The 18,931-nt window shown below is 51.4% G+C and overlaps 2 protein-coding genes across 4 annotated transcripts in view; one reads left to right on the top strand and one right to left on the bottom strand.

Moving 5' to 3' along the window:
• LOXHD1 (lipoxygenase homology PLAT domains 1) overlaps positions 1 to 3,237 on the top strand; it is a 135,172-nt gene extending 131,935 nt beyond the window's left edge. For both annotated transcript variants that reach the window (XM_037033791.1, XM_037033781.1), the window contains one exon: positions 1,353 to 3,237. In XM_037033791.1, coding sequence (XP_036889686.1) covers positions 1,353 to 1,833 — 481 coding nt within the window. In that variant the 3' untranslated portion in view covers positions 1,834 to 3,237. The remainder of the gene's footprint in view (positions 1 to 1,352) is intronic.
• Positions 3,238 to 7,733: 4,496 nt separating this feature from the next.
• The window catches only part of ARK2C (arkadia (RNF111) C-terminal like ring finger ubiquitin ligase 2C), a 96,809-nt gene continuing 85,611 nt past the window's right edge, over positions 7,734 to 18,931 (bottom strand). For both annotated transcript variants that reach the window (XM_037033763.1, XM_037033770.1), the window contains exons 7-8: positions 14,438 to 14,544; positions 7,734 to 13,973 (exon numbers count right to left, since the gene is read on the bottom strand). In XM_037033763.1, the coding sequence (XP_036889658.1) occupies positions 13,856 to 13,973; positions 14,438 to 14,544 (225 nt within the window). In that variant the 3' untranslated portion in view covers positions 7,734 to 13,855. The remainder of the gene's footprint in view (positions 13,974 to 14,437; positions 14,545 to 18,931) is intronic.

Here is an 18,931-nt window from a genome sequence, read left to right as displayed (position 1 = left end):
GGTTTGATTTTTTCCCACCGGGCAGGACTGTGCTCATGGGGTCTTTAGTCAGTGCCAGAATTGTTTATTTCCAAAGCCGTTACAATAGCAATTTGGAGTGGGAGGAAACCGTAGCCGTTCAATCCAAACCTCTGGTGTTGCTGATGGGAAAACCCAGGTCTGGGCGAGGATGTGGCTGGCCTCAGGTCCGCAGGCAGCAGGGCGGGAGCAGACTCCAGGCCCCGCTCCCCGCCCCCAACCCAGTGCAGTGTTTTTCTGCCGTGCCCTCTGACTTCCTGCTTGGCAATCAGTGCACTCACCGACCACACTGGGGAGGTGTGGGGGTGGGGTGGTGGTAGGCAGGGAACTTTTGGGTCCCAGACCATTTCTTTTGGCCGTGAACTTGCTTCTGCTTGTGGTGGCTTCTTCAGTAGAGGACTTTCTCTTAATCTTTGCACTTCGTGGTCCACAAGCATGTGTACACACACACACACACACACACGCAGTTCCACTCAGCCAAGTGTGAGGGGTTTGGGAGCTCGCATTCCATAGCCACGCTTCCACTTGGCTTTGTCGGGGATTGTCACTCTGAATCCCTCAGCTGCCTCTGCAGGTGACAGACAACATTGGGCAAAAGCATTCGTCAGTCCCTTTGAGGGAGTGAGGGGATCAGCATGGCTGCCATGGTGGGAGCTTAGAGGAGAGGAGCTGAGCCCAGGTCAGGAAGGTAAATGCTGGGAGGAGGCTCAGGTCATGTAGGGTCTTTTTTGCTTAATTTATTGTATTTTTGCCCCACTGCTACGCAGGGTCTTGCAGGCCTTTGTAAGGTGATGACTTGTACGTAACCTGGGAAGCCATTGGAGGGTCTGAGCAGGGGGCGTGGCATTCTTGGGTTTACTTCCCCCCCCCTCCCCCCTGCCCCGGGGTCACTGGGCTGCTGTATAGAACTGACCTAGAACTGACCGTAGGGAGCAAGAAGCAGGGAGACCACTTGGGAGGCTGATACATTCCAGGGGCAGACAGTGGTGACTCGGCCCAAGGGGCAGCAGGGCAGATAGTGAGACCCTGCCTACCCTTCCAGGTGAGCCGGGTTTTGGGTCTATTTTAAAGAGCAGCTCATTGGAATTGGCTAGTGGATCAGACATGGAATGCAAAAGGAAAAGTAAAAGGAGAATTTAAAAAGCCAGCTGAAAGGATGGAGATGCCTCTGTGAATGTTAAGATAAACAAGACTTTATCCTCACATTCTATGCAGACATTTCCAGTCCCAGTATCTTGTCACCTGGGAGGGAATCATTCATGGATGGCTAGGGTCCTGGAGAGGGTGTGAGCCTCAGCTGGTGCCCACTGAGCTTCCTCCCCCCCTACCCCCAGGTACTTCTTTAACTGCGACTGCCTCATCCCCCTCAAGAGGAAGAAGAAGTACTTCAAGGTATTCGAAGTCACCAAGACGACTGAGACCTTTGCCAGCAAGGTCCAGAGCCTGGTGCCAGTCAAGTACGAGGTCATTGTGACGACAGGCTACGAGCCAGGGGCTGGCACTGATGCCAACGTCTTTGTGACCATCTTTGGGGCCAACGGGGACACGGGTAAGCGGGAGCTAAAGCAGAAGATGCGAAACCTCTTCGAGCGGGGAAACACCGACCACTTCTTCCTGGAGACGCTGGACCTGGGCGAACTGCGCAAAGTGCGCGTGGAGCACGACAGCAGCGGCTACCACTCGGGCTGGCTGGTGGACAAGGTGGAAGTCACCAACACCAGCACGGGGGTGGCCACCATCTTCAAATGTGGCAGGTGGCTTGACAAGAAGCGGGGAGACGGGCTTACCTGGAGAGAGCTCTTCCCTTCTGTCTGAGGGGCTGGGGTGTCCCCACCTCACCTTCCTACCCAGCACCTTGGCTTCCAGCTGTCTTTTCCTGAAGCCTCCTGGAGCTGGGACTGGGGACCAGAAGGTGGCATGTGGCACTGTGGACCAGAACTCTACGGCCCTTCAGAGGCCACTCTGGGTGATTCCGAGTGGGTTCTGCCCCTCTCTGTCTCCTGGACCTACAGGAAGCCATCAGCTTGTGTTGTCGCCTGCGGCTGCACGAAAACAGCTCTTTGCACTTTCCTTTCCAGTAACAGCAGTGACCAGGCTGAGACTTGCTTCCGGTGCAGATGGGGGACAGGGCATTCTCCCAGGGCATCGAAGTGGTGAAGAAGATGCCATCGAGATGGTGTATTTTAAGCAAAAGTTAATTAACACTCCCCCCAAAGCTGGGTTCATTAGATTATTACCAACCACACTCCACAAAGAACTCATCTTGACCTCTGCTCACTAAAAATGCACCCTTTTCCCAGTTTTAATAAATCCAGTGCAAACAAAGGAAGATGTCAGGAGGAAGCATTTGTACCAGGGGGACTGATGAGTCCGTGAAAAGGCACGTGATTCTTTCCACTACTTCCCAGAGAACTCATGGCCACCAGCCCATTGGCTGCCCAGCCTGTGATAACACAGCTGAGACCTGAGCAGAAGGCAGAGGGTGCCTGGAACAGCCTGGTTGCTGCTGCATCCAGCAGGGAGGGGAGAAGGGGACTTCAGGGTTATCTACACCTTTTGCCTGGGGCTCTCTGTGGGCAAGTGGACCGAGAGCTGCTATCAAGGGGCTCCTGACCTTGATGAAGAGGCAACAGGAGAATGCACACTCCTGTACCTGTGCACCCCTCTCCTCCCCACACCCTCCCTGACAGTCGCAAAGGGACCAGACAGGGCACCCCAAGAGTGCAGCAGGGCTGAACACCCCACTGCTGCCTTCCCTGCAGTGGGGTCCCGAGTGGTCGGACTCATCAGGCCCGTGGGAGGGCACCCCAGGAAGGGCTTCTGCCACCCAGCTGTATGCCCTGTGCCCTTTAGCTGTACAGGTGTAAATACTTAGCGAGGCTTCAGAGCTCTGAGGCAGGTTTCGGGAAGCCTAGGAGACCCTTGGAGAGCCACCAAAGTTGAAAGCACTGGCTGGGCAGGCAGCCTGCCTGGGCGAGAGTGCCCCCTCCCCCTCTCACCAGCGGGGGAGCTGGGCTGTGGTGTCCCACCTCTCAGGCCTCAGCTGCCTCACCTGTGACATGGACCATGGTCGTCCCTACCTCATAGGTGACTATGAGGGCTAAGTGTGCTGATACGCAGTTTTAATTCAGCACTCGCACTGAAGAGTATGTCCATCATGTCGAACAAGCAGGGCTCGAGGGGGCCGTGTTGTGCTGGGGAGCAATAGTCATTAAACAGCTTCGTTGTATCTTTTTCTGTGGTCTGGTTCTTCCTCGGTCCCTGGATGAAAGTTTAGGCAAGCCTCAAAACTCTTCTGGACTCTCTTAGGTCGTAAAAAGTCCAACAAGCACTTTAAGTCACAAAGCCCATCTCAACTATGTCGTTTAAATGTCTGGCTCCAATATAAATTCCAAAATGTCACACTTAGAACTGAGTCCCCTGGGTGCTACCGTGGCCGGTGTCTTTCCTTCGGGACTGGCGGGTGTCTGGGCTCTTCATCTCAGACACCTTCATTTGCACTTGTATGGGTTCTTTCTCAGTCCTCCACCCCTCCCCTCTGCCTTCCTGAGATGCTCCCACCTGGTTCCCCAAGTTCCCAGGACCTGGGCCATTTCCCTCGGGGGCAGCTTGCCCACAGCTCCATGCCCAGCTTGCTACCCTCGGGCTATGGTGAACACTGTCCCCTGCTGTGCCCCTGCTGGGGCTGTTCTCTGGGCTTGAAGTCTCCTCGCCACCTGTCTGCTCCTCCATCCCGAGTGCTAGGAGGCCCCATGCTTGTCCACACTCCCTGCTTTGCCGCGGGACCGAGAGGGCCCCTGGCTCCCTGAGTGCTCCAGTGAGGCAGAGCTGGGCTCCAGCTAGACCGTCTGATGCCCTCCCACTCTGTGGAGGTGGCTCTGGGGGAGACACGCAGGGGCCTGGAGTCCTGGGGAATTCAGAGTCTGTCAGGTCCCATCTCCACAGCCCTGTTCTTAGGGCTGGGCGCTGCCTTTCCCAGGGTGCACTGGGGCTCTTGGCAAGTTACATTGTTTAAGGCCCTACAGTCCTCATTTCTGCACCCAGGCTGCGGGCGCAAATGGGAGAGAACCACTTCAAGGTCACTGGAAAGAGGGGTAGAAAAAGGCTGACTCCCCACTGCATTCTGCTGTCACTGGCTGCTACCCTCCACACCAAGGAAGGAATGAGAGGTGCCCATGGAAGCCCCCCCTCCCAATCGCACCCCATCCGCCCCTGGTCAGGACTCTGCTCATCTCTTCCTTGTAGCTAACTCAGGAATCACCCTCTTGGCAGGGCCAAAAGCAAAGCTAGGGTTAGAGAGAAGTGAGCCAGGAGCCCGGGGTGTGAACTTGAAGGAGGCACTCAACCTGGGGCTGTGCAGCGGCAGAGCTGGCGCCTGAGAGCGAGGCCTCCCTCCTCAGCGCACTCGCTTGCCTCGCCCTAGTCCTGGCCCTGGTGGGAAGGTATTCTTCTACCCTAAGCCCCCACACAGCCGTGTACCCTGCATCCCAGGGCTGAGACCCAACAGCCGGCCATGGTGATGGTGAACAAGGCCCTTCTCTTGTGAAGGCTCCTCTTCAACCCATCTCACCTCAACTCCCCTGCTGCTGACACAGTCCCTGGTCACGGCTGGCTGGGGCGGCTGGCCAAGAGCAGGTGTTGCTGGAATGTCACCTCTCCTCCCACCCAGGCAGGCAGAGAGCCTCCCCCAGAGAGCTCAGAGTGATGAAAACAAAGGAAGGAATGGTTGCTTCCTACCCGTCTCTTCCATTCCTGCCCTCCTCACCAAAGATGCTCATCCCTTCCCCAGCCCCAGCCCTGCCTCCCCCCACTCCCCCAGCTGCTGTCTGGCAGCAAGGTCTTCCTTATAAGGGTGGCTTCTTGAATGACAAGGTTTTCTATCGGCTTCATTTTTGCACACCCGATTTAGAGACAAGTCTGTGTGGAAGGATATCTGGAAAGAACTGCGGTCGTATTGCTTTCAAGTGAGTGCTAACCAAGTATTTCCAAACACGTGTCCCCGGGGGGCCTACATCAAAGAAAAGATCACAACTCATTTGCAATTAGCGCAAGCTATTTACATACAAACGATTGCACCACAATCTTAAAAAACTACTTTGCTCTTAAGTAGGTTAAACAGAAGCCTTCCGTTACTATTTCCACAGCTCTGACTGAACAACCCCTTTCTGCTAGGATTTTGATAGAAGTATAAACTCAGCCAGTTCAGATATAGCCCTTATGAATCCGATTATGTGGGCATCCCCCCAGACAAGGTCAGAAGTACTGCAGGTGCCCCTCTTCCCAAGGACCCCCGTGTGGTGTGTCTATCCTGAACTGGCACCCATGTTACCCCCGGCCCCTTGGCAGAACGTGGCAGCAGGCACCAACCCCTGGCAGCCACCCAAAGGCCCTGAGCGAGGACAAGGTAAGGGGACTTCAGGGCACAGGCAAGGGAAGCCTGGCCTGGGAAAAGGGAGTAAGAGGAGCCTGAAGGAACGAAGCGGGTTTGGGACGGATGGGCTTTGAGAAGGAGTGCCTTTTTATAGCAGCCCTCAGTTTTGCAGGAGAAGGTGGGCCCACCTGGATTGGGGGGGTGGGGGAGGGGAGGCAGTATTGATTATGGGCCGGAGGGAAGGTGGGTTCTCTATTTCTGGCCTAGAGGTTTCAATGTGGCCCCGGGGGTGAGATAAGAATAGTGTGCTGCTTAATTTTATGCGTCAGTCTGGCCACTGGAAGCCCAGATTAAACATTGTGTATTTCTGGGTGTGTCTGTGAGAGTGTTTCCAGGTAAGACTAGCATTTGAATCGGTGGACCCAGTAAAGAGGACCACCCTCCCCGATGTGGGTGGGCACCCTCCGACCCACAGAAGGCCTGAACAGAACTAAATGGTGGAGGAAGGAGGAACTTGTTCCCTTTCTGCCTGCCTGCTTGAGCAGGATGTTGGTGTCCTCCTGCCCGTGGGCGGAGACCGACACCCTCCGCTCCCCTGGTCCTCCGGCCTGTAGACCCCAATTAAATTATACCACCCGCTTTCCTGGGCCTTCAGCTTGCAGACAGTGGGTCATGGGACTCCTCCACCCCCATAAACACTGGAGCTAATTCTTTCTCATGATAAGTCCCCAAATATATATTTAGATATCACTATCTATCTACCTACCTACCTACCTGTCATCTGTTGCTTCTGTCTCCTGGAGAGCCCTGACTAATGCAGACAGAATCTGTTCCTCTTTAGCCTCCTGGGGCTTTTCATGGGTCTTCGTGGTGACAGGGAGTCACTGGCATGCAGTGTATGAGCCTGGATGTTTTCTGAGAAGTCCCTTTCCTCCTGGGCTGGAGATAGGATGGTGGGGGAAGGGAGGAGAGACTAGGAAGGCTGCATTTGCCTGTGCCGCGGGGAGGGCAAAATCCACTCTGAAGAGAGATGCATTTCCCCTGTCCCTAGAATAGCTCAGGCCTCTCCTCGTAGTGGAACTTCCATGGTGTAGACAGAGATTAAACAGACAAGGATAATAGAGGGGATGGCATTTATTAAAAAAGGCGTGGAATGTAGGAACCGGAAGGAGCCGAGTCCGTATTATCACAGCTAGAAACCCAGGGAAGGTGGTGGCTTTGCACATCCATATGCTGGTTGGTGGCGGGGCCGGGACCAACCAGCCCCAATTCGTGGACCAAAAGGCAGAGACGGAAATACAAGGAAAGCAGCAGACAGCTGTTGCGGTCATTGCATTTGAACAAACACTAGGGATTCAAATATCCATTGACCTAGTAACTATGGACTTTAGTTAATAAGAATGAATGGACAGCGGCTCATCAGTCCTAGCGATGTACCGCACCTGGGCAAGATGTGGGTAACGGCAGGGACGGAGTGGTCGTGGTGAGGGAGTACCTTGGAACTCTGTGCTTTCTGCCCGTGTTTCTGTAACCCTGAAACTGCGCTCAGAAAAGTTCACAAATATGGGCTCTGTTTGCAGTTTAGGAAAGAAAGCCATCTTTCAGTCCACTGACCCACATGCTGAGAACAGACTCGAGACCAGGGGTGTCCAGCCTTTTGGCGTCTCTGGGCCACACTGGAGGAAACGTTGTCTTGGGCCTCACATTAAATACACTGTGACATGTAATCACAGAAAAACATCTCATAATGTTTTACATAAATTTACGATTTTGCATTGGGCTGCGCTCCTAGCCATCCTGGGCCGCATGCAGCCCACGGCTGTGACGATGCTGAATGTCTGAGTTAGGCTCCACAAAGGGCTACGAAACTCATGCCGACTGTTAAAAATCACGTTCTGTCTAGCCTGCAGGGACACTGAGGGGTCCTCCAGTTGAAAACCCAAGAGGTCACTTTTGAAAATTGATCAAAAATGGGAACTTTCCCCTTTAAGAACCATAAACTGAAGCTTAGGAAACAGGTTAAACTAGATGTTGGGTTCACGGCGCAGAACAGATTCCTTGAGAGATAAAGAGGTTAAAGAAAATAATGCATGAGACTGGAGAAGGAGGAGGAGGTAGAGGTGGAAGGAGAAGGGCCGTGGTGGGGGAGGAGGGGAAGGGAAGCCGGTGAGTGACAGGGAGGGAGGCTGAGGAGAATGAGTGCGGAAGGGTCACCCCCATCGCCTCCAATCCTGGATGCAGACAGGTCTGGGCGGGGCTTTCTCGGATGTGCCTTTCTCAGATGCACCCTGGGTGTGCGCACAAACAAGCACCCTGCACAAGTGAGGTGTAGTTAGCAATGCAGTTCATTTTTATTAGTTATAAATAAAGTACAAAAAATCCACCAAAAGTGAATCTAAGCATTTACACAATTCCTAATGTCTCCGCCTTTTCATTGATGCACTATTGCTTTAATATTCATAATAAATATTCTTCTAGCTTTCTGCTATAAAATAGTCTATGTAGCAAAATGTTGCACAGCACAACAGAACAGAACAGCAGGAGGATTACAAAAAAGGACAATCAACACCGAGGATAATCCTTTCACTTACCAGGGGCAACCAAATTACCCCCTTGAGGGCCGAGTGCGCTGGCTCCACAGCAGAGAAATGAGCTGCAGCCAAGGCCAGGGGTGGGAATGGGGGCGGGGATGGCTGGGGTGAGGAGGGGTGGAGGCACAGGCCAGCTAGGGCAAGGGGCCCCTTCCCACTCTGACCCTGCAGAGCAGCATAAGGCATGTCTGTCCAGGGGCCTTGCCAAGAGGGCGGTGTCTGCTAGGCCCAGCAGTGTGGTGGCCGGGTGGCCTGCTGGGCAACTCCACAGGCCATCTCCAAGGAAAGCAGGAGAACAAGGCTCCAGGGCGGAGGCAGGAAGCGAAGCCAGGCAGGTAGCAGGCAGGAAGCCCAGGGAACGAGACCCATAGTCCGGCTGGAGCAAAATTGGGACTTAGGGACCATGCCCGGCCCAGCCACTTCTACAAGCCTGGACAGGCAGTATGGCAAATTGGGCATCCACATCCTCCCCCATCAGCACCATCCCAGGGGGCCTCATGTGGAGGGTGGACTTCTCCACCAGGTGAAGGCAGTGGTGTCAAGAGGCAACAGGAAAAGATGGGCTGGAAAGGAAGAGAAGGAGGCAAGGGGGAAAGAGGCAGGCATGCAGAGAGCACGGGAGTGACCCTCCCTCTCCCGGCCAGAGTCCGAGCCCACCCAGAGGCTTCTGCCAAGGGTGTAGACTTCCTCTCTCCCATTGGCTCAAAGGCATCTGAGCTCACAGCTGCAGGAGGCTTTGAAGCCACTACCTCCCCAAACCCCTCCCTCACACCCTTCCTCAGGGCAGTGAGCGGGAAGCCCCCATCCCCATCCCTATCCTCCACAGCAGCGGCCCCGCCCACAGCCCTCTGGAGCTGTGACAGACAGAGAAGGAGAAACCAGGAGTCTAACACATGTGTCCCAATCTGCTGTCACGGGTGATGCCTCAACAACACAGTCTCCAGGAGATGGCAGGATGGGGCACCAATGCAAACACCATGGTTTGGGGCTCACTCCATCCCCATACCTAGCAAGACATGGACTTTAGCTCACTCTCCAAATGCCCATCAAACCTTGTGAACGGACATGTCCCATGTCAAAGGATGAATCCACCCGTCCTCCCTCCCTGTGTCCCCACCCCCCCACCAGGATGTTGCCTATAAAAGGACAGAAACCCTCCCATGTCTCCTTTGAGCGAATCCACTGGGTGAATCCTCAGTCCACTCTCTCCCTCTCCTCTCCTTCCTTCCTTCCCTCCTTTCTCTCTTCTCTTCTGAGAGGGTGAGATAGCACACCAGACCTGTGTCATAGTCTCTCTGAGTCTGAGGGACCCTAAAGGCCCTTCAGCTCACCTCTCTCCCCCAGCCCAGAAAACTGGGACACGAGGAGGCCAAGTGACTTGCTCAAGGTCACAGGGAAGTTTGCAACAGAGCTGGTCTGAAAACCTGAGCCTCCTGACCTCTAGTCCAGGGTTCATTCTAATAAATCAGGCTTTTTTGGCTTTTAGATGCTCCTGCTGGTCATGTCTGAAGGGAGCATTCTGGAACCAGAGAGATTTGGAGCCCAGGTGAAGAGAGTGACCCCCAGTGCCCCCAGACTTTCCTCAGAGGACGATACAGAGTGGGCCAAGGTTGTGGGAAGGGGGAGGGAAGGAGGAAAAGCAGGTAAATGGTGGGGGAGGGGGAGGGGGAAGGGTAGCAAGTGAAAGGATTACCCCAGTCTGCTGACGAGTGCAAATCATATTTATATATGTGCTAAATACAGTCACTATATTGGAGTTTTTCACTAGATCACAGCATACAGAATCAAAGGTTTGCATTTCGTATGGAATGTATCCAAAGAGGCCAGCACCACAGGAGGACAGCTTGCAATCACACACCCTGATAGTTTGGACGAAATAAAGTTCGCGGAATTTTATTTAATTTTTTTGTATTCGCAGTTGTTTGTCATCGTACCAATGCATGCAAAGCATTCCACTCCCAGAAACAACGCCAAAATGAGGTAATAGGAGTAATAAAAAAAATTAGTATCCTTTCTAAATAAATAAATTATAATTAAAAATGCAAAACAACTATAAAAATAATTAAATAAGAACCCACGATATCTACAAGTTAGTCATAAATTATGATTGTTAAATATAAGGCATTTAAACTCACAAAACCCTGTAAACTAGCAACGTGCCATGTTTTTTGTGATTTTTTTTTTCATTTTTGTTTTTCTATCAGCTGAAATCGCTCTAGCATTTGCTCTACGCGCGCGCAGGTGATGAAACACGAGGGGGGACCTGACAGACGACGTTGCTACAGCCCCACGCGGGGAGTGTGTGTCCCGCCGGCTGGCGGGGGGAGGGGGCTTGGGGGATTTCTTCAGAAAAAAAGAAAAATCTGGTGCTTTTTTTCACCATTGAAAAAACTGTGCTTGTTCATTAGGCGTAAAGAGTTAAGAATACTTGCACGGAGGCCAGGAACATTAGCAGAACAGGAGCTCGAGTCTTGCCACAGGTGGTGGGCAAGGGCGACAGGGCACGGGAGGGTCCCGGGGCCGCGTGGAGGAGCCCTGTGGCGGAGCCCCGTGGCCCCGCCCTCTGCCTGAGCAGGCTGGGCTTGCGGCGTTGGTTTCAGCGACTGGCATCCTCGGTGGACCCACTGCGGCCAGGACTGTGCTGCGGCTAGGAGGCCCAACCTGATCCTGGGGCAGCTCTCGCCCCAGAAGGCACTCATGCGTCTCAGTCAAGAAAGGGTCTGAGTCCCTGGTGTTGAGCAGAAAGGGGAGCGCTGGGGTTTTCCCCTCCTGGCGGTGGTGGTGGGTGTGAGATGCTGAGGCCTGAGCCTGCCTCTTCTCCACTCTTCCCCGGCTCCCCAACAATGGGGGAGGGGTCGCGAGGGAGCAGGGAGGTGCCTTTGTCCACATCACCTCCTGTGCCGGGTAAGAGGGCCCCAAAGAGATGGGGAGAGGGTAAGGGCTTTAGAATCTACCCCAAAGCCAGCAGCTGACCTCTTCCCTCCAGGTGGTCCCCACCCAGTCCAGGCAGTGCCTACCGTTAGGCTGGGGCGCTCGGGGAGCCTGCAGATAATTGGGAGGAGGAGAAGACCACGCCCCACACTCAGCCTGAAAGCAGGCGATGGGGCCCCAGCAAGTCACGTCAACAGTGCGGCTGGCACACAGCTCTAATGACTTGAATGACGTGTTGACGTCAGGGAAGATTGAAGAATGTGAGTGTGGGAAGAAAATTTAGCAAGCATGCAGTACAGCCTCCTCATGGTGCAGCTGAGGAAACTGAGGCCCAGAGAGAAGAAGGCAGCGTTCTAGCACTACCCACTCTGTCTGTGAAAAGCCAAGGCCAGGACACAGGACACCAGCTCTCGCCCGTCTGGCCTCCCCACCGACTCCCTCTACCTGCCAGCCTTCCAAACCAGCCTTAGAGGAACAAGAGCCCCTGACTAAGAGGGGAGTGACCTTCCCTGGACCGCCCCGGCTACCTGGGGGTCAAAGCAGGGCAGGGAGAATCCCCACCTTCCCAGGACAACTAGTCACTAGCTTTCCCCCAAATCCTGACTCAGAAGTAAATCCTTTTCACACTGGTGTGGTCTCTAGCCTTTAGCCCTAGAGACACTGTTGGCATCACTGAAGGGGACAGTGTCATGCTCATTGCCATTAAGCAGATGATTCACCATTTTTGCGCTATTCTTTGTGTGTGACCTCCTCAGCTACACCGTACACTCCTCGAGGCAGAACACTGTCTTCTTCACCATCCTCTGTCCCAGCACCTGCCCTGGCACACACCCGGTAAGGGTCGCCTTACTCTGAGTAAGATCCTTGGGTAACCCTCCCTCCAGAAGCCCCCTCCACATTCCGCTTGCAGCTGTTCAGGGCAGCTACCTGATAGCTTAGTTGTGCTAGAAGGTTCTCCCTCAAGCCCAAATCTGCCTCCCAGTCATTTTTACCCATTGGTCATGGTTTTACCCTTTGTAGCAGCAATGCACACTCCAATTTCCTCAACCTATGGAATTTCTTCATATATGTAATAAATATTCTGCACCCCCCCCAAGTCTTCTCTTACCAATATATGGGCATTGAGACTGGGGTCGGGGGTGGGGGAGAGGCTTTGAGGGCAGTGCAAATGAGGGACAGGAGGACGAGAGGGGTAAAGGAAGAGAGCAGATTCCAGCTGAGCTGGTGTTTTCCGCCAACAGATAAAGAAAGTGGGGTTGGGACTGGTGGCTTGGTGGAATGTGGTAGATTTTCCCATCTCCACTCCTCTGTCCTGTCATCTCTCGGCCCCCGTTGAGGTTTGGAGAAACTGGGGGGTGGTGCAGAAAGACATACTGTGTGCTGTCACCTGGAACTCCCAGGTCTGTCTCTCCTACCACCCCCACCCCTAACCCAAGGAGGTCCCCAGGAGAGAGCGTGAGCATCTTGGGCAGGTAGTAGTAATCCTCACAATATCTAGGTGAGGTAGAGGAAGTGGAAATGGGGATGCACTGTCATTTCTGCTCGCTCTAAGGAGAGGGAAACTGAGGCACAGAGAATGAAAGGGATTTGCCCAAAGTTATCAAAGAGTCAGAGAAAGGGCCAGAGGCCAGGGACACAGTGCCTCCCAAACCCAGCCAGCAGGGTCCCAGGGCCAGGGCCTTCTCCAAGGACTCCATCAGGATTTGAGCCATCCCAAAGGAAGCTCAAGGTCCTCCTCAGGGCCCACAGTATTTGACCTCAGCCCGAGGGTGCTAGCTGAGAGCACCTTGGCCAAGACCAAGTATTCATACCTATGCTACATATCCTTACCATCTGGTTCATTTTTTGCATAGGAAGGCAGTAGCCAAATTGCCTCTTTGTGACAGGGCATGAGCACAGCCCAAAAGAAGGAGTTGGCGTGAGCAGGCGCATCTTGGCTCTAAGGAACCTGGTGGCAACTTTAGTTGAAGGCTGGCCCCTCCCTGGTTCAGTGTGGAACTGAGGGGGTGGCTGGAGCTAAGTAAACGGGCCCTGGAACTAGCAATCCCTCCTTCGAGACAGAATTCTCTTACCTACTCAAACTCCACCTTCCCAAGCCTGGCTGGGCCCCTTGGAAGCCTATCTAAGACCCCTCCTGCTCCTTCTCCAGTCCTTGCCTCTCCCAGATGCCCCCTACCACACTCCGTGCATTGTAAACATGAGAAAAATGAAAGCAAAGGGAAAAACCAAAACAGAAAACGAAACAAAGACCCCCCCTCCCGCCTCCCAACCTGGGTGAAAAAAATCATCCTTTTTTCATCGTAAACAGGATTTGGCTTTTTTTTTTCCTCTCACTTTTGATTCCTTTTCCCTCTCCTCTCATAAAGACGGGAAGATCTGGGCTGTCGTTGGTTGGTTCAGTCAGGCACCAAAACAAGAAACTCAATGAGAAATATTTGGTGCGAATTCGGTAATAGCGACATGACCACCACAAGATGACTAGAGCACCACACACAACATTTTTCTTAAGCTAACATGCTCCGGCTGCCATCCACAGAAATAGCTAGAGACCCCTACATGGTTTCTACGTGGTCGAGAGGTATATATATACAATCCTTCAAAGGACAGGATTGAGGGGCCGGTCTAAGAGCTAGGACCTTCGGGATCACGTCTGGATTCTCAGCAGCATGGGCCCCCCACTTCCCACCCTTGCTCCGGCACGGCCAGCTCCCTCCCTCCCGCGCAGCGAGGCAGATGGGGACAGTCACCATTCCGGATGGGTGGGTCCTCCCCGACCCCTCCTTTCCCTCAGACACTGATACCACCAACTCCTCTTTCCACAGAATGTGCTTGCAGGCTTTTCCTCTACGTCAAATGGCTCAGAAGGCAAAGTTTGGCTGCAAGGGCTATGGCCGTGGGGGGACCTGGTGAAGGAAAATGGGGCGTCCACTGGCTAATTCCTCCCTCAGCTGTCGGCTCCCAGTTGTGTCTCAATGTCCACCCGGCAGATGGGGCATTTCTTGCTCATGGCGAGCCACTGGTCCACGCACAGTTGGTGAAAGAGATGCATACACGGTAGGCGCCTAGAAGAGAGGGGGCGAGTCAGAGGACAGGCAGAGGGGAAGGGGCCCGGGGCTGCGCCAGGAGCTGAGGGGGACCGGCTACTCAAGGGACCAGAAGACTCACACCCAGGACTGCTGGGGGCACTCTGCCATGGAAGTGAGTCTGCAGCTGGGCCGGGAAGTCATGACAGGAAGGAGGGCTCCGAAGTCCTCCTTCTCCGGGAGGCCCTTTCAGTTGGGCCTGAAACAAAGCCAGGCTGAATAGGAGGCTGCTCTCTTAAACTTAGTTTCTATGAGTCCACACCCGTAGGCACCCACATCCAGAATGTTCCACACCCCCCCTTCCTAGAACAACCAGGAAGCACACTATGACACACTTGGCACACACGGGTACACACACACACACACACACACACACACAAGCAAACCCATGTGATCACCAGTACCCATGAGGGAAAGGAGAGGGAATCCAAGAGACCTCCTACCTCACATCTTCTCCATCTTCCAGCATAGACAGACAAATTGTGCATTTCTCGTCTGTGTCTGACTCCTCCCCCTCCTCCTTCTTTCCCTTGCCATCCTGGGGTCTTCTCTATGAGAAGCAAAGGAGGAGCATTCGTTACCTGAAGCAGACTTGCCTGGTGGTCACTGTCGTTCACCCACAGCCTCTCCCTCCCTTGCTGCCTCTTTCCCACCTCCTCCCACAGTGAGAAAGTCTCTTTTAATTTCCTAAGTAATACCCAGGCTTCTGCGCTCTCCCCAGACTCTTCTCCCTGCCTCCTCCCTAATCTCTCCTCCTTGCTGCAGAATGCAGAGGGTTAAAGCCAAGTGGACTTTATCATCGTTGTTCCAGGCAACTCACGCCCCTGGCATAAGCCGTCTACCGTCCCAGGAGCATAGAGTGTTGAAAGGAATTGGGTAGCAATCAATCAATCCTTTGCAAAGGGATGGCTGTGCATAAACAACTTCACATTTTCTGTTCGCTTTGTTTTGTCCATTCCTCACACTCTTCCAACCTAGATCCTGCCTCCTGGCTTCTCCAGGTCAGGCATGCTTCATCCGCCCATGCATCCACTTTTCCTTTCCTGCCTTCCTTCCTCTGTTCCACTACCGCTAATGTCTATTCAGTTCTTTAATGCATTCCTAGATAAAGGCAAAAATCCTCAACCTGGCATGAACATCTATAATTTGTACCATACTGTTATTTTATATTGTTGGATTTCTCTTCCTATCCAGGAAGTTCCTTTAAGGTGGGCAGTAGTTCCAACATAATATTAGTCATCTTGCAGGCACTCTGTTTATACTGTATTGACTTTAATTGTCCTGTTTTAAATGCTATGATAATTATTTGAAAATAGTTAACTACTATGTGGGAAGTTTCAAGTTCTCAAATGGCATAGACTGTGGCTCACTCTTCTTCAGGTATCGTTCCACCCTTGGCCAAGTACAAGTACATCACTGGTGCTTAATAAATATCCTGGGGAGGAAGTGATGTAATCAGTGAGGGAAACAGGCCCACCTTTCACGTTCCCATGTCCATGCTGTGCCATGAACAGTCTGATAATACCCATGGGAAGAAAATTAGCTGTTCTGTTTCCTCTCCAGGGATAAGCAGACTTAAAGATCATTTTGCCAAGAGCAAAACCTGGAGAGTCCCAACATGAAGACCACCCAGAGAATGACGATGACCTTTGGGCCAGGCCTAGATGCCGTGGCTCCCCGCTCTGGTCCCTGGTCCTAAGCTCTGGAGCTTCTTAGTCAGAACATACAATAATATATATCAATATATTATATTATATTATATTATATTATACAATATATTATATTATATCATATCAATATAATATATATTGATATATATTATTGTATATAATATATACAATAGAGCATGGGGCCTTAGAGCATGGGGCCTTCTGCTCTAAGCCTCTCTGTGCCCCTACGCCCTGCTGCAAACCACACCAGGTGACTGCAGTAACTTCCCCTTATCCAGAATCCAGAAAATCAGAATTACGTTCCGAGTCCCATACACTTGTCATGGCTTGTGAGCATGAATGGCGTCATGTGATGTACCTGCCTGCCTCAGAGCCCAGCTGTGTTTGCTGGGGGGGTGGCCTTTTCTTAATTAGCCCTGAGATAAAAGGGACGTTCAGTAGGAGACACCATTAAAACTCCACCAACTACTTGCTTTTTTCTATTTTTCACCATTATTTATTATTTCCTTTTTATAATGAATAATTTTAACTTAATAGTCATACCTTATCTTACCACATCTAATCTATATGTCTCTAAACCATTCTCTTTTCAAAACTTACTCCATTTCTTATTTTCTAGTTTTAATTTTTTAGGTTTTCTGTTTTTTGTCTTTTTTTTCATTATCTATGTAACTTTTATTTTAACTTTAACTTTTTTCAGGATTTTGCATTTATTTTATCCCTTTGCCCTTACTTTCATGTTTTCACTAACATTCCTTTTCACTTTGATGCTATTGATTTCAATTTTATGTTGTTTTCATGTCTTTTCCTAATTCATATTCTTTTTATATTTTTCTATTTGATCATATATTTTTTCTGTATTTTTCATTCTTATATTATTACCATTTTTATCATTAAATATCCCTTTTTGTCATATTATTTTACTCTCAGTTTGAATTTTTAAAGTTTTTTATTTACATTTTATGTGGGTCCTAAACTTCATCCTCTCTCATTTTTAGTTATTCTTATTGCTTTTTTATAATACTTTATTCCCTATTTCTCCCTTTATTCTCATAACTTTTTTAATCCTCACCCAAGGGTATGTTTATTGATTTTATAGAGATAGGAAAGCGGGAGGGGAGAGAATAAGAGAGAGAGAGAGGGAGATGGGGCAGAGAGCCATCCGTCAGTCGCCTTCTGCACATGCCCCAGCTGGGGACTGAACTTGCAACCCCAGGTATGTGCCCTGACTGGGAGTCAAACACGCAACCTTTTTGTGTAGGCGGTGACACTCCAACCAACTGAGCCACCTGGCCAGGGCTATTCTCATAAATTTTTAACTCAATTCTGTATCTCATTGATTCAGTCCATTTTCCCTTTTCATCCTTTGTATTTGTTCTTTTCCTTATGTCCTCTCAGCCTCTGGCAACGATGGCAGGCAGAACGGGCGGCCCCAGCAGGCGAGAGCACGCCCTGGGCAGGGAAGCAGATGCTGCTCCAGGCTCCTGAACACCCCTCATTCCCACCCGTGTTCTCTAACAACCTGAAGCCCCCCCTCCAGCAAATGATCATTTTTCCCTGCAGATGAGCCCCTTAATTACCCAAATACTGCCATTTCCTCTTTTAGCACACTGTCCATGTCTGCCGCATAGTAGATACTCAAATGTTGGTTGAAATCATCTAGTGCTTCTAGGGGGAGGGGCATAGACCAAGATTCATGGTTTTTAATGTTGGCCCACGGCTTTTAATGGGTGGAGAACAAAAGGGCCCCGCATCCAGGGGAGAGCTGTTCACCATTGCTAAGCATTTGCCTGGCACCATGCTGAGCTGTGCATGTGCCTTGTCCCACTGAATCCCCAGAGCACCCCTGTGGTAGCTACTGAAATATCACCCCCATTTTACATTCAGAAGGGCAGGCGAGGGCCAGAGAAGCCCAGTAAGTTGTCTGGGGTCACACAAATATTAGTGGTGGTTATTGACTGAATGTCTGGGTTCTCCCCCACAAATTTAGATGTTGAAGCCCTAACCCCCAGTGTGATGATATTAGGAGATGGAACCTTTGGGAGGTGATTCGTTTTAGATCAGGCCACCAAAGTGAAGCCCCATGATGGGGTCCGTGCCCTCGTAAGAAAAGAAAAAGATATCAGAGCTCCCTCTCTCCACATATGAAGACAAAGTGAGAAGGTGGCCATCCGCATGCCAGGAAGAGAGAGCTCACTGAAAACCAAATCTGCCAGTGCTTGATCTTGGCTTACGTGCCCCCCAGGTCATGGTGTTTTTCCATAGCTGCCCCAACCGAGTGAGACAGTGGTAACAGTGTCTGCTTCCTACGCCTCCTGCTCTCCAACACCGAGTCCTGGGGCCGCCAGCAGAGGCAAAGACGGGCTCTGGCCCGACCACCAGGAGGGCATTCCTGCCCTAAGGTGCTCAGCGCTTGTGAAGCTTTTAACTCTTCAATGTTAAAAAATGATTTATTCGTTTGTTTTCATTTCAGATTTTATTTTTTGCCCTAGTATTAACAACTCTCATTAGCGCGATTGATTTGTTACAACTGTCCAACCAGTACCGATACACTATTATGAAGTGAGGCTTCTTAACTGACATCAGGGTTTATTCTTTGTGTAAAGAGTCCCGCAGATTTTGACAAATGCACATTGTCCTGTGTCTGCAGTTACAGTATCACACAAAATAGTTTCACAGCCCCCCAAATCCCCGCCCCCTGGCGTGAGTCACCTATCCGTTCCTCCCTCCTTCTCCTAAAGCCCCTGGCAATACATGATCTTTTTTATCGTTTCTAGTTTCCTTTTCCAGGATAGTATAGAGCTGGCATCAGACACTATCCAGCTTTTCCAGGCTGGCTTCTCCCACTTAGCAATATGCATTTCAGGTTCCTTTATGTCTTTTCATGGCTTAATAGCTCATTTCTTTTTATTGGGGAATAATATTCCATTGTATGGCTACACTGCAGTTTGTTTATCCATTTATTTATTGAGGGACATCAGAGTTGCTTCCAATTTTTTTTAATTCAATTAAAAAATTTTTAACTCAGATTCCAGGCCTCTAATCCCATCTCAGATTCCTGGCGATAACTCTGGAGAGTCCACCTCTGTAGGCTCAGGGGGCAGCCTGGGAATCTGCAGCTTTAAAAGCTCCTCTGGTCATCCCGATGCTCAACAAGAATTGAAAATGTGGCTTTGAGACCTCATCCGCCCGCCCGTGTGGCCACGTGCGAGTCTGGAGTTGGAATTCTCCCCAAGGCAAGTCTCAGCCCTCAGTGCAGCTGTTTCC

Source organism: Sturnira hondurensis, unplaced genomic scaffold, assembly GCF_014824575.4.
Source record: "Sturnira hondurensis isolate 20B ecotype Veracruz unplaced genomic scaffold, ASM1482457v3 Scaffold0001872, whole genome shotgun sequence".
Taxonomy (NCBI): Eukaryota; Metazoa; Chordata; class Mammalia; order Chiroptera; family Phyllostomidae; genus Sturnira; species Sturnira hondurensis.
Note: the sequence above shows the minus strand (reverse complement) of the source record. Positions and strands in the feature narration are given on the sequence as shown.